This window comes from Leptinotarsa decemlineata, unplaced genomic scaffold (genome assembly GCF_025532065.1).
Source record: "Leptinotarsa decemlineata unplaced genomic scaffold, Ldec_3_MD MMD2_tig00000133_RagTag_RagTag, whole genome shotgun sequence".
NCBI classification, from domain to species: Eukaryota; Metazoa; Arthropoda; class Insecta; order Coleoptera; family Chrysomelidae; genus Leptinotarsa; species Leptinotarsa decemlineata.
Window position 1 is genome coordinate 8,094,562 of NW_027412542.1, and position 12,575 is coordinate 8,107,136.

The window sequence follows — 12,575 nt, forward strand, 5'->3', positions numbered from 1 at the left end:
GATCTTGTTACAAATATTTCGAAGTGGAAAGTCATCTTCGTGTCGTTCAGGCTTGGGGTCCAGCTCCCTTACCCTTTCGGCTGATTTTTGGTCTCGAGAAGGACCAATGGGTTCATGACTGATGGTATGGCGGCATGAAGTCCTCAGACATCAGTACCGCCCTTCACGGGATACCCCTACCTGGCTGGGGTGGAATGGATGAGAAAGCTATTCATCCGTTAACGGGGGACATGAGGGCCTCTTTCGACAGAGTGTCGGGGCTTTCTGTATCGGGAGGGGTCGTCTACAGCATAATATGTGGCTTCCCTAACTAACGGGTTTCCGTGAGTTTCCGTGCTGATTCCTCGACTGAATGGACTGCCGAATGGAAGGTAGCTGCAAATCTCTGCGGATGGCTTCGTTCCGCACGAACCAAGGAGTATTCACGATCATTCCAATTAACTTATTTTGTAGTCTTTCCAAAATGGAAATGTTGGACGGAGCCGCTTGTCCCCAGACGCCTGAAGCAAACATGATTACAGGCTTGAACATCGTGTTGCAGATGGTAATTTTGTTCTTTGTGCTTAATTTGGATTTTCTATTGATCAGAGGGTACAGACTAGCTATCCGACCCTCGATCTTTGACTTAACGCACATGATACGAATCCCTTCCAGAGATTCTCACTTTTCTGGCTGGAGAAGATAGTAATCTTCCCATGGTTATCGCCAGAGTCTTGTCCGGGTTTACTCGGATCTTCCAATCAAGGTACCAGCGCTCGAGGTCGTCCAATGTACGTTGCATGTAGATGACGCCGAGCTCTCGACCCATGGAAGATGAGAGAAGAGCCGTGTCGTCGGCGTACAGGAATATCTTCACACGCACGGACCTGGGGAGGTCGCTGGTGTAGAGAGAATAAATACAGCGGCGGAGAGAGCACGGCCCCTGTGGCACTCCAACGAGGATCTCTCTGTTATCAGACAGAGAGCCCTCTACTCTTACTTGAAAAGTTCTGTCTTTCAGGAAAGACCCGATCCACCGGATCAGGCCCCGAGGTAGGTCGAACGCGTTTAGCTTGTGCAGAAGACCTTCGTGCCATACTCGGTCGAAGGCCTTCGAAATGTCTAACAGCACAATATGCACTTTTTTGTTAGTGTTTAGCTCGCTGATGGTGTTTTCGACCAACCTTAGAGCCTGTAATTCAGTGGAGTGATCTCTCCTGAAGCCAAATTGTTCGTTAGCAGAACATTTCGGTCCTCAACTTCTTCGTTGAGTCTTTGCAGAACAACTCTTTCAGCCAGCTTAGCCGCCGACGAGAGTAGACTGATCGGGCGAAAGTTCTGCGGGAACAGCGGATTCTGACCCTGTTTTGGGAGCATGACGACGATCGCATGCTTCCACCTTCTGGGGAAGTGTCTGAGGGCCAACGAGCTGTTGATCAAATTCAGTAAGTATTCAACGCAGTTTTCCGGGAGCCTCTTCAACAACTTGTTGGTTATTGAGTCAGCCTCCGGGGCTTTCTTCGCCTTTGCGGCCTTGATGTTACCCTTCAGTTCTTCCATTATAACTGTAATATCATACATATCAGAAAACTGAATCTTCGAACGATCCATGAATTTCATGTATATTTTTCATAAACTGAGCTAAGCTAAGCTAAGAAGGGAAACAACAAAAACTCAGCAATGAGGTATCAATAATTGAGAGTGATACAATAGGAATAATGACTAAAAATTTGGTAGTATAAAAAATACTGTTTAATTTTCATTTCCTTAAATACTCTTGATAAAAGAAAACCCGATATTCGATGGACTACTTCGCTCCAGATATACGCTATCATATTCATGTAGCAGGGTGTTAGATTGAATCGCAAAATATATGATGCCCTTCGCGAGACTAGCTTTATCATCCTTCTATCGTAGCGTATTAGTAGCTCCAACAAAATACAATTTCATCTACAGATTTCCTGAATTTAATTTATTAATAACCCTTATTTGAAAAATTCTAATTATTGATCTAACTCCAGATATTTTGCAAAACTTTAAAAGTAAATGGATTTGTTGAAGATTATTTTTTGTAAAAACAAAAAAAAAAAATTAAAAAAAAAACAGACAGATACTTGAGCTGATTTTCTGGTATCAATTTAGAAGTAAGTATCCTCAGTCATTCATAAAACTTAGTCACATCTTTCACTGTATGATTTTGTATGTACGTACTGTGAAAATATATTTGAAACAAATTACTATGATCGTTCTAGATCCAGAAGTTTCAGTGACCAAAAGTTAGTTCCAGCATTTTAAATGTCAAAAGAAAATCCTCCAACGGGCTACAACAGATCCGTCTTCTACGACTAGTACTGATTCATTGTCCTATCGATATCCGCCATTTCTACTGTTTTTTTTATGTTACCTAATGTTTCTAACATTTCAGGGTCTGAGTAACACAATGGGATCCTTTTTCAGTTGCATGCCAGTAACTGCCTCTCTATCACGGTCTATGATCCAACAAGCTGTTGGTGGAGTTACGCAAATAGCATCAGTAGTATCCTGTTGTATCCTACTGGTGATCCTGTTGTGGATTGGCCCTTATTTTGAAACACTGCCAAGGGTAAGGTGTAAGTTTTATTCAAATTGACCATAGTTGTAAACCAAACATGGCTCAACTGCATGTGCAAAACCTGTTACTAGTTATCGAGCCTTTATCTCACACGTAGATTTCGTATCTGCAGTCGAGTCGCGTTGAAATCAGTCGGGTTATAGACATCACACTCTTTATGCAAATCAGTGATAAGCAAAAATATTATTCGAATGTGGTAAAAGCTGGTTTTATTCAATAAACCATGTTTTATTCTATGAACAATTTTTCACACTCGTCTAAAACGGAAATTACGAAGCAATCGTGTCGTGACCAATCCCTGTCTGAAGAAATTATTGCGTAATAGTATAAAATATTTACAAGAATTTTCGAGAATTTCGAGAATACAAGTTTACGCATATAATTTTTTTCATAGTTCAAAGAAGTCAGGACAGAACGCTCCTGGCAACTGAACAGGTTAAAAAAAGAATTGAAATAACCACCTCTGCTAATAAATATTACTGGAGTTTCACCCCAACACCAAACCGTTATTTTAACACTACGACACGTTTTTCGATCACCAAGTGATCATATTCAGTTTAATCATCCTTTTGAAGATGATAGATAAATAGATAGAGTGCTACATTATATAGATGGGATACGTCAAATAAAATCTTGATAGTATAATATATATATATATATATATATATATATATATATATATATATATATATATATATATATATATATATATATATATATATATATATATATATATATATATATATATATATATATATATATATATATATATATATATATGTATATATATATATATATATATATATATATATATATATATATATATATATATATATATATATATATATACAGTACATAATAAAATAAAATACAATAAAAAATATTAAATATTCACAACTTCAAGTTAAAATTCGTCAAGTGTATAACAGCAATTTGTCGATAAAAATTACTTGAGTTTTTGTTTGAAGGCAATTGGTGGCTGTGTCTTTACACTGTTTGGCAATTTATTATAAATACTCGTTCCAACAAACACAGGAGACTTTTCATATTTTGTATAGAGGTGTTTCGAGTTGTGAGCATATAGGTTTTTCTAGAACTATTATGTACTTCCGATTGTAGGTCGAAGTGCCTTTTATTTTCATGGATATATGTCATCAGTTTTAAAATAAATATACTTGCCAGGAAGATCATTGACATACAGTAAAAATATCAGTGGACCAAGAATACTACCATGTGGTGTTCCTGTTGTGACAGAATACTCGTCAGATAATGTATTATTCTGTTTCACTTTGAAATATCGATTAGTTAAGAAGGACACGATGAGCCTATTGAAATTGCCTCTGATACCAATCAGAGGCAATATTCAGAGTATCGAAAGCTCTACTTAACCCGAAAAAAAGTCTCACAACGACTTTTTCCTCATTGATTGAATCATGGATTTGTTGAACCAATTTGAGTGTTGCTGTTTCCGTTGAATGATGTTTTCGAAAGCCATGTTGGCATTTGGTCATCAAGTCGAATCTTTCCAGGTAGTCATTTATCCTGCGCGATATAATCTTTTCAAAGATTTTAGAGAAGACGCTGATAATCAATATGGGCGATAATTCTCTATGTTAGTGCAATCGCCACTTTTCAATATCAGAATCAACAGTGCGATTTTAAGAAGATTAAGATAGACTCCAAAAGAAATACATAAGTTTATTAGGTGCGCAATTGGTTCACATATAATATCAATACATTCTTTTACAAGTTCGATAGAAACCTCATCATACCCTTACTTTTTTTATTAGGTAGCGATTCCACCTTATTTTTTACGTCTACTCCTGTGGCTGGTAAGAAAAACATTAATTGAATAGAACTGGCCGATACTTGATGTCAATCCATATTAAAAAAAAATCTATACAATAGCTTCTTCAAGCATAACTCTGTTGTGCTTATGCTTCTTCAAGCATAACTCTGTTGTGCTTGAAGAAGCTATATAGCGAAACAAGTGTCGCGGTTTTCGTAAAACCCTTAAAGTGAAAATCATAAAATAAATTCTATTGATTAGTTTATTTTTAAAGAAAAATATTGTTGTGTTGACATTTGGCATTGTAGTTCCCATCCCATCGATCAGTTGGTGATCAAAACACGTGTCGAGATGTAGAAATAACGTTTTGGTGTTGGGAAAAACTCCAGTAATATGCATTTCTATATCAAAGGTTCCAAACAGTGCATCACAAGTACTGCTAATAAACTTGAAGATGCCAACTAGAAATTTCCACAGTTCTCACAATTCTAAAGAAATCCTCAATCACTTCTGAAACATTGGTTTTCAATGAATTTGGATAGCAATTTTTTTGGCTTCAAATCAATTTCACTTCAGTTTTGGTAGGTTCTCCTTTGATATTATATATCTTCAAGGTTCACCTTATATTAGGTATTTTTCACATATAGTCAGTGGACGAATTGTTCCTTTAGATGATTTGTTATATTAGGTACGTCGTTATCAATAATTTTTAATGTTTTTTTTAGTGTACAATGATAACAAGGGAACAAATAATACGTAATTATTCATTTCAAATTACTTTGAAATATAAAATAAAACATAAAATAATCGATAAACTAAAACAAATAGAGGATTATTTATACGGATACTTTTACTTTTGTAAAAAAATTGTATCCTTAACTTTTCAGATGCCCTGTTAAACAGTTTGTTTTTTTTTTTCAATCGTGTTTTTCCAGTGATCAAACATTTTTATAAAAAAGGGTTCCATTTTTTGTTCTGACTATAATTGAGCTGTTCTCGATTACAATAATTTTTTTTCAGTGTGTACTAGCCAGCATTATCGTCATCGCGTTGCAAGGTATGCTCCGTCAATGCACGTCATGTATACGGTACTGGCGACTCAGCCGCTGGGACGGAATCGTTTGGGTAGTAACGTTCGTAACGACTCTGTTCGTGCAAATTAGCTACGGGTTAGCTGCCGGCGTGGCCATCTCGCTGCTGAGCATATTCATACAGGGCTACAAACCGTACACTTGTATGTTAGGAGAAGTACCCAATACAGATTTGTATTTGGACATTAAGCGATACAAAGGGGTAAGTGAAATATCATGTCACATGTTATATGTGACGGGTTCATTTTATAACCCGTCACATATAAATACAGATGTATATTTTCTTTTATAGTTTGCAACTTTGCAATGTTGACAAAATGTAAATGAATTCTGATATTGGCTATTTATATTCTATTCATTTTATCAAAATTATTCCATAAATTATACTAGAGAAACTGCTATATTTTTAATACATACAGTAAAAATATTGGATATATTCTAAGTCGAGCCAGTAAATTTAAATAAAACCTTTGGGATACTGTGTTATGTACCTTCAAGGCAAATGATTTTGGAGTTATAATCAAGCTAGTCCATCTTCATCATCTTCTGATAAGTTTTATGTTAAGTTCCTCTGTGAAACTGTCTAGCTCAATTTCAAATAGAAGGTGCACAGTTGCATAAAACTTCGGGTTTGTCGTATTGTGGCAGTTAGGTCAGTGTGCCTCGCTATCTCCGGGTTTCATCACCCGCACCACACCGTCAACGACCATGGAAATCCTTCTATATCTACCTTCTCTCCCTCATCTTTCTGAAGAAAGAGCCTAGATGGAGAACAGATATTGTTCTTATTGTAAGTTACGCGAAACGTAATAATTGGTTAATTCTGGAATTGACCTTTAAATAGTCTTAAACTCGAATGAAGACGACTGGGTCCTCCAGGAAGAAAAAATACAAAGAGCAGATAGCTTTTGGTTCAATAATAGATCGAAAACACCATCAAATTTTGGTGCTGGTGTCTAGAACCGCAGTCGCAGACCTAGGACGGAGATATCAACCTACATAGGGTCCTTTGCGATTCTATTTCAGGTAGAAATCTGGGCCACTGCTTTATATGTGGCAAGACTAGCGAAAACAACCTCACATATAAACTGATAAAAATATTCTCGGACAGCCAAGCAACTCTGATTTTAACAAAGCAACGTCTAGGTTGATATTGACGTGTCAAAAAACTCTTCTCATTAGAAATATTCAACAATATTTTTTTCTGGTTTGGATTGCATCGCGGCACATCCTGTCATTGTCATCGCTTCAGCTTTTGCTATAAATCCACTGGACACCTAGCATGGCAATGGGAGTTTCATATTCCTGACAAAATCTACGCTGGACTACGTCTAGCAGATCTACTTTGTCTTCTGAATCATCATATGCAGAGACTTGGACTGTTAGAAGACAGATAGTGTCAACTCTGTTTGTTAAAGGATGATGATGTTCTCTGGCAGATACTTTGTGTTTGTCCCGCTGTGGACCGATTCAAGTTTCAAATTCTCAAAGTTTGACAGAGTTTCCCTCTTGCCATTTGACCTAAAAGATCACTAGAGGACGAAGTTACTCGGTTTTGTCAACAAGCTGGATTTATTTGGTCGGTTTTGAATGGATGTGAGCCATAATAAACCTTTTTGTGTTGCAGTTGAAGTTCGAATCTTATTTTCAACAAATTCATCAACTCTAGTTCAAAAGGTTGTACATCAAATGCTTTGCATCGTTCGTGGGTAAAGGCGACAATCCTAGTTCAATTGATAGTTGATAGACATTTCTATTGTTGCAGCTCCGATGTGGGTCTTATATATTCAGCATATATCCTTATTTTCATTTATCTCAAACTCAATTGGTGCTATTCTTCCGCATTCAATTTTTCAGATGACGTTGGTTAACCCGCTTTCAGGATATTTCTCTGAAACTTTAGTTTCCGGTCTGTGGAATAGGATATCCGAAGCTATTCTGGCTATTTCTTCTTGAAATTAACGTGTGATGTCCTCTAGGCTTCAAACTTTCTGAGGGAAATTTATCACGAAGAGAGCCACCGAATATTGGAAGTGTCCAGCTTTTCACTTCTGGAACCTTTTGTAATCCGAATGGAACTCTCTTGCACCGACAGGTGAGATTTATTGAGGAGATGAATTGGTATTTGTTCCAGCCTCTCCTGGATCCCTCAAACTATTACAGTTCTTGTTTCGTTTTCATTTTTTGTTCGTTTTTTTAAGGACAGAACACAAGCACTACAGGTAAATCCTTAAGGCACTCTGAGAGTGGTTCTTTTGCGAAAGTAGAGATTCACGTTGAATTTGAATAGTTGGAGAATAAATTCATTTGGAAACAAAGGAAGTTTATTTCACATAAACGCAGTTCTTCAAATGAAAGAGTTCTGGAACAGTGAAGGTCGAAGTGTACTGAGTTGAACCTCAAAATGATGAGCAACCACAGTCCGTCACGTATTTCTGATATGTACCGCTCTTGGTGGAATTACATGTGCCAAGTCACTTGAACATCTTCCGTGAAAGTATCTATAATGGCTCTTTTCTGGATGGAATCCAGCAGCTTCAGGGTATGCTTAGAGGCGAAGCTCCATACATGAGAACAATACTCCAAAGAAGGTCTGGTCTGAGCTTTATAAAGCATCAAAAGTTGCTGAGGTGTGTACAATTTTCTGGTTCGGAACAGTGTTCCAAGCTTTTGAGAAGCAGTCTTTGCAATTCCAGCGACATGATTGTGCCAAGACATATTGGTATCCATTTTAACCCCCAACACTTACTGCTACTTTTGATTCATTTCGTTTTTGTACCTCGTGTTTTCATTCGATTTCTCTTTTGGGCATTGTTTTCATTTTAGTTCCTGTATTCCCCATGATAATTCTCGATCTTACTTGATCAGAAAATTAACAAAGTCTGTAATCATAATTGTTTGATCCGTTCACTTTATACATGTAACCGTTAAAAATATACAAAAACCGTACAGAATTAGCATATTTCAATATTTATATTTATAACTTCTTTAAGTGAATGTTGATTTCCCACTAGTTACTGAAAATAACAAAAAATGAATCTGAAAGAGGTAATGTCATTTCCAAAAAAAATATTTTTCAGGCAAGAGAAATAGAAGGAATTAAAATCTTTCACTATGCCGGTGGCTTAAGTTTCGCTTCCCGATCAACTTTCAAAGACATTTTGGTCAGAAAGACTGGTTTCGACGCTGCTGACATTCTCAGAAGAAGGGTAAAACATGCTGAAAGAGGTTTGGAAGACAACAGTGAAGAATTGTTGACTAGATGTTTGATTCTCGATTTTTCCTGTCTGACTTTCGTGGATCCCGCTGGAGTTGATTTTCTGAGGACACTCCAAGCTGATTTGAATAGTTTGAGTATATCCATGTACATAGCTGGATGTTCAGGTAAATATTATTTATCATTTCATTCGAGTGTTAAGCAACCCACTTGCCCTATTTTTATTGAATTGAAGGTGAAAAAACCAAATTGTTCATCAAATTGAGTCCACTCTATATTTCTTACAAGTTTGACATCTCATGTTCATGTAGTATCTTTGACTTGCAGCAAATATTATTATTATTATTATTATTAATTACACACGATCCTAGTAATTACCAGGTCATTGGCAACACTGGATCCACTAAACCCTTAAGGTGGCCCTAAACGATCAATCTGATCAAACGATTGAGTCAATCGATTGACGCGCGCTTTAATCAACTGCAATCAGCCCTGCGATATTTTGATCAAAACCTTCTTCTCACCAGAAATGGGACCAGTATAAACTTGTTGTTCGTTCGCTGGTGGTTCATTTCGGTGAGCAATGGTTTCGAATGCGGATTGCCCTCACATTGGTTGCCCTCAAGCGGAAAAAAACAACAGAAAAAGAAACGACAGTGGTCGAAGGAGTGGTACCTGGTAGTGATGCAGTTTTCTTCTTTCTGTTGTAATAATCCTTGCTTTTTACTTTCCATAATTCCAGACAATCGCAATATAATTCAATCAACAGATTAATGAATTCCCGCTCAGAGTTTTCGGGAAGCTCACTTTCCGTAGCGGACGCCATGGTTTCTACCTAGTGACTGACGCAATGCTTGACGAAAACTGCCGTAGCCTCCTTCAACCGCTTGAGTCATTCCAACTTTCTATCAATCACCATCAAGAGTCGCTTCTAGCGGCAAACTGGTTTCTACACAGTCAATCACCCTTGAGTCAATCGATTGACTTCAAGTTTTTGATGAAAATGATTGACCGTCTAGGGCCACCTTTATAAAAGAATGCGACTGGACTCAAGTGAATTATTTGACAAGGAAATTTTGCTGGTAATTTGCGAAACACCCTACTGAAACAGTGGCGTGTAGTGGTGTTTCAAAAAAGTAGATAGTTTTGTGAAATATTGATTCATTTAGAATGTAAAGTGATACTACTGATGTTTTATACTGAGTGTATATGTATTTTTTCGAAATATAAACCAAAAACCCAAAAAATAAGTAATAATTTTCAACTGAAATTAAGGGAACTTCAGAATCACAGTACTTATTATAAAATTCTGGATAAGTACAAACCTTTTCATTCCAAAAAGTATTGAATATCTTCTAGTTCAATAAACAGTCTCATATGTACTTAGTTTAATTTTTTAAAAGTATTTCTATGGATACTTACACAAAAATTGTTCGACTTACTTGGGGCCTGTTTGATTGCACATACAGCAGATTATGTCGAAAGTAGTCGGCACGAAAGTTTGAAGATAGGTGTTCATTTCAATTTTTTTCTCGAAATTTCAAAAACTTGTTTCACAAAATTGCAAAACTAGAACCTATAGAATAGATATATATTTATTTAATTTTCATTTGTAATTTTGACTTGACGCTTTTTTCAAATTATTTCTTTGAATGTCAACTGTAAAATATAATATTTTTCTCGAAAGTTTATCAATTCTCGAAATTTCGTACTTGAAGTAGAGTGAAACATTTTTTTAATTAAATTATTCAATTGGATTTAAGGATGAGTCTTTCGCCGATATCGCGATCTTGCGAAAATTTCTCTGTGGTATAATACTTATTTCATTTTTTATATTGATATGTCACTTGATTCATATTTATTTTTTTTACAGGTCCAGTATACGAAGTAATGAAAAAATGTGATAAAGTGGAGAAAAAAGAAAATAAGTTTTTGATTTTTCCCACAGTTCACGATGCAGTATTGTTTGCTCAGGTTACGATTATGAATAAGAAAGAAAGTTAGGAATTTCATTCAACTGTAGTATTTATATTCTTTTGGATTGCTCGTTGATTTATTTCGGGATAGCGTTCACTTAAGTAGTAAACTTTATGTGTGGTGTTTTATCGAAGAGTATTGTGTCCAAAAAGTTTATTTCAACTATGAGGCAATTATATAAATGAATTCAACTTCATTCCTGGAAACTGTTTTACTATTATAACTATGAAATCCTATTCTACCGCTTTCGGTAAACATGGAATTAAAATTAATCGCAAAAATAGTTATTATTATTATTGGCTCCAAAAACTTATTTTTTTTAACCCATCCAAACATTACTTACTAGTTGAAAAATACCATATCGTATTTTTCTTATGGATTTTTCGTGATCAATTGTTCCTAATTTTGTAGGATCTCTCTCTCTTTCTCTCTCTTAACATGTAAATATATCAATTGTGAAAGTATTACACTTTTATGTGACAAGTGAAATCATAATCAAATGTTCAGATATATATTTAGACTTCTCAAGAAACTTAAAGAAGAGTTTGATTGTTGTGAATTCACTTGACACAATAAAACATTGGATTGTAAACTTTTTATAATTACTTTTTTAATGTATAATATATTGTTGAACTGTAGTGAGATTTAGACTGTTGAAATATACTATTTTTGAAAATCAGTTTATTGTAATATTTTGAAATCTATCTTTATCTCCAAGGAGAGATGACCAACTTTACCACCTGTCGTTACTTATTTCATTTTTCAACTGTCTTCCTATGAAAGTGAAAGTTTCAGTGGTAGCTGATATTATGAGGTCCTAATGAATAGTCCTAATGAACAAATTGAAGTCTTTAACAAAAATAACCGCACTATACGGCTCAGGTGGAGTTTTCACATAATTTGGAAGTTCATTATGAAAAAATACCTCTATGACCTAGTTTGTAAACTTCCGTTACTGAAAACAATCTTATAGTCTAAGATCCTTCATATACCTTCACAAACGTTGCAAAAACGTTTAGTTAGTTACACCATTTGTAGTTCATGAACAGCTGAAAAGATTTTCATGATTTTCAGTTTGTTGGCTTTGTCCCCGACCAAAATAACTGAATAACTACCATAACATTTGAAAAAATAAAAGAAACAAATTGACGACGCTCGGTTTGTTAGGTTATGACATTGATCATGCTGATATCAAAGACAAAAGAGGTTAGGACAATTGTGTTATTGTTATTATATTCAATTTAAAATAGTTTGCAAACTGTACTCGAATCCTGTTGAGATGAATTGCTTGATTGCAATGCTTTTTTCGTATTCTGGTATATGCGTATCTTTGGTAGATATCGATTGTTTCGTATGTCACGTGGTATGAGTGAAGTGTCAGCAATGCAGGAAAAGAAGAATAATAGGTTAGATTAAATAACACTACCGGCCGAAACACTTTTACCTTTTTCCGTTGTCATTGTTATATTATCAGATGTAAAATAGCATGCATTGTAAGCAATTTAATATAGTATGAAAAGCAAGAAACGAGTCTCACTTTATTAGAAAGAAACTATCATGATAAATAACAAATTCAAGGTCCTAACAACTATTCCAAGAAGAAGATTACAAATTGGTGTAACGAAAAGTTATTTGAGTTTTTATTTGCTCTCATTTTGTTATTGAGTGAATCACTTTCAAAAAATAATAATTTTTCTGCCACATCACAAATTTCGAGGGTGATACATTCGTTTTCATTTTCCGAGTCCAAGTTTTTATTCCTGACTTTCGTTTGACGTTCGAGAACATATAATTTGAAGTAGAAAACTTTCAAGGCTTACTTGAGATTGATATCGAAACTGTAAAGTTATGAATTTACCCATCTCTGATTGGTCTCGAGTTATGATTCTGATTAAATATGATTGATTCGAA

The 12,575-nt window shown here is 35.4% G+C and overlaps 1 protein-coding gene across 5 annotated transcripts in view; it reads left to right on the top strand.

The window, feature by feature from the left end:
- The window catches only part of LOC111504365 (prestin), a 55,450-nt gene extending 44,107 nt beyond the window's left edge, over nt 1-11,343 (top strand). For all 5 annotated transcript variants that reach the window (XM_074172664.1, XM_074172661.1, XM_074172662.1 and 2 more), the window contains exons 10-13: nt 2,405-2,581; nt 5,400-5,672; nt 8,551-8,854; nt 10,561-11,343. In XM_074172664.1, coding sequence (XP_074028765.1) covers nt 2,405-2,581; nt 5,400-5,672; nt 8,551-8,854; nt 10,561-10,691 — 885 coding nt within the window. In that variant the 3' untranslated portion in view covers nt 10,692-11,343. The remainder of the gene's footprint in view (nt 1-2,404; nt 2,582-5,399; nt 5,673-8,550; nt 8,855-10,560) is intronic.
- Nucleotides 11,344-12,575: the final 1,232 nt, after the last annotated feature.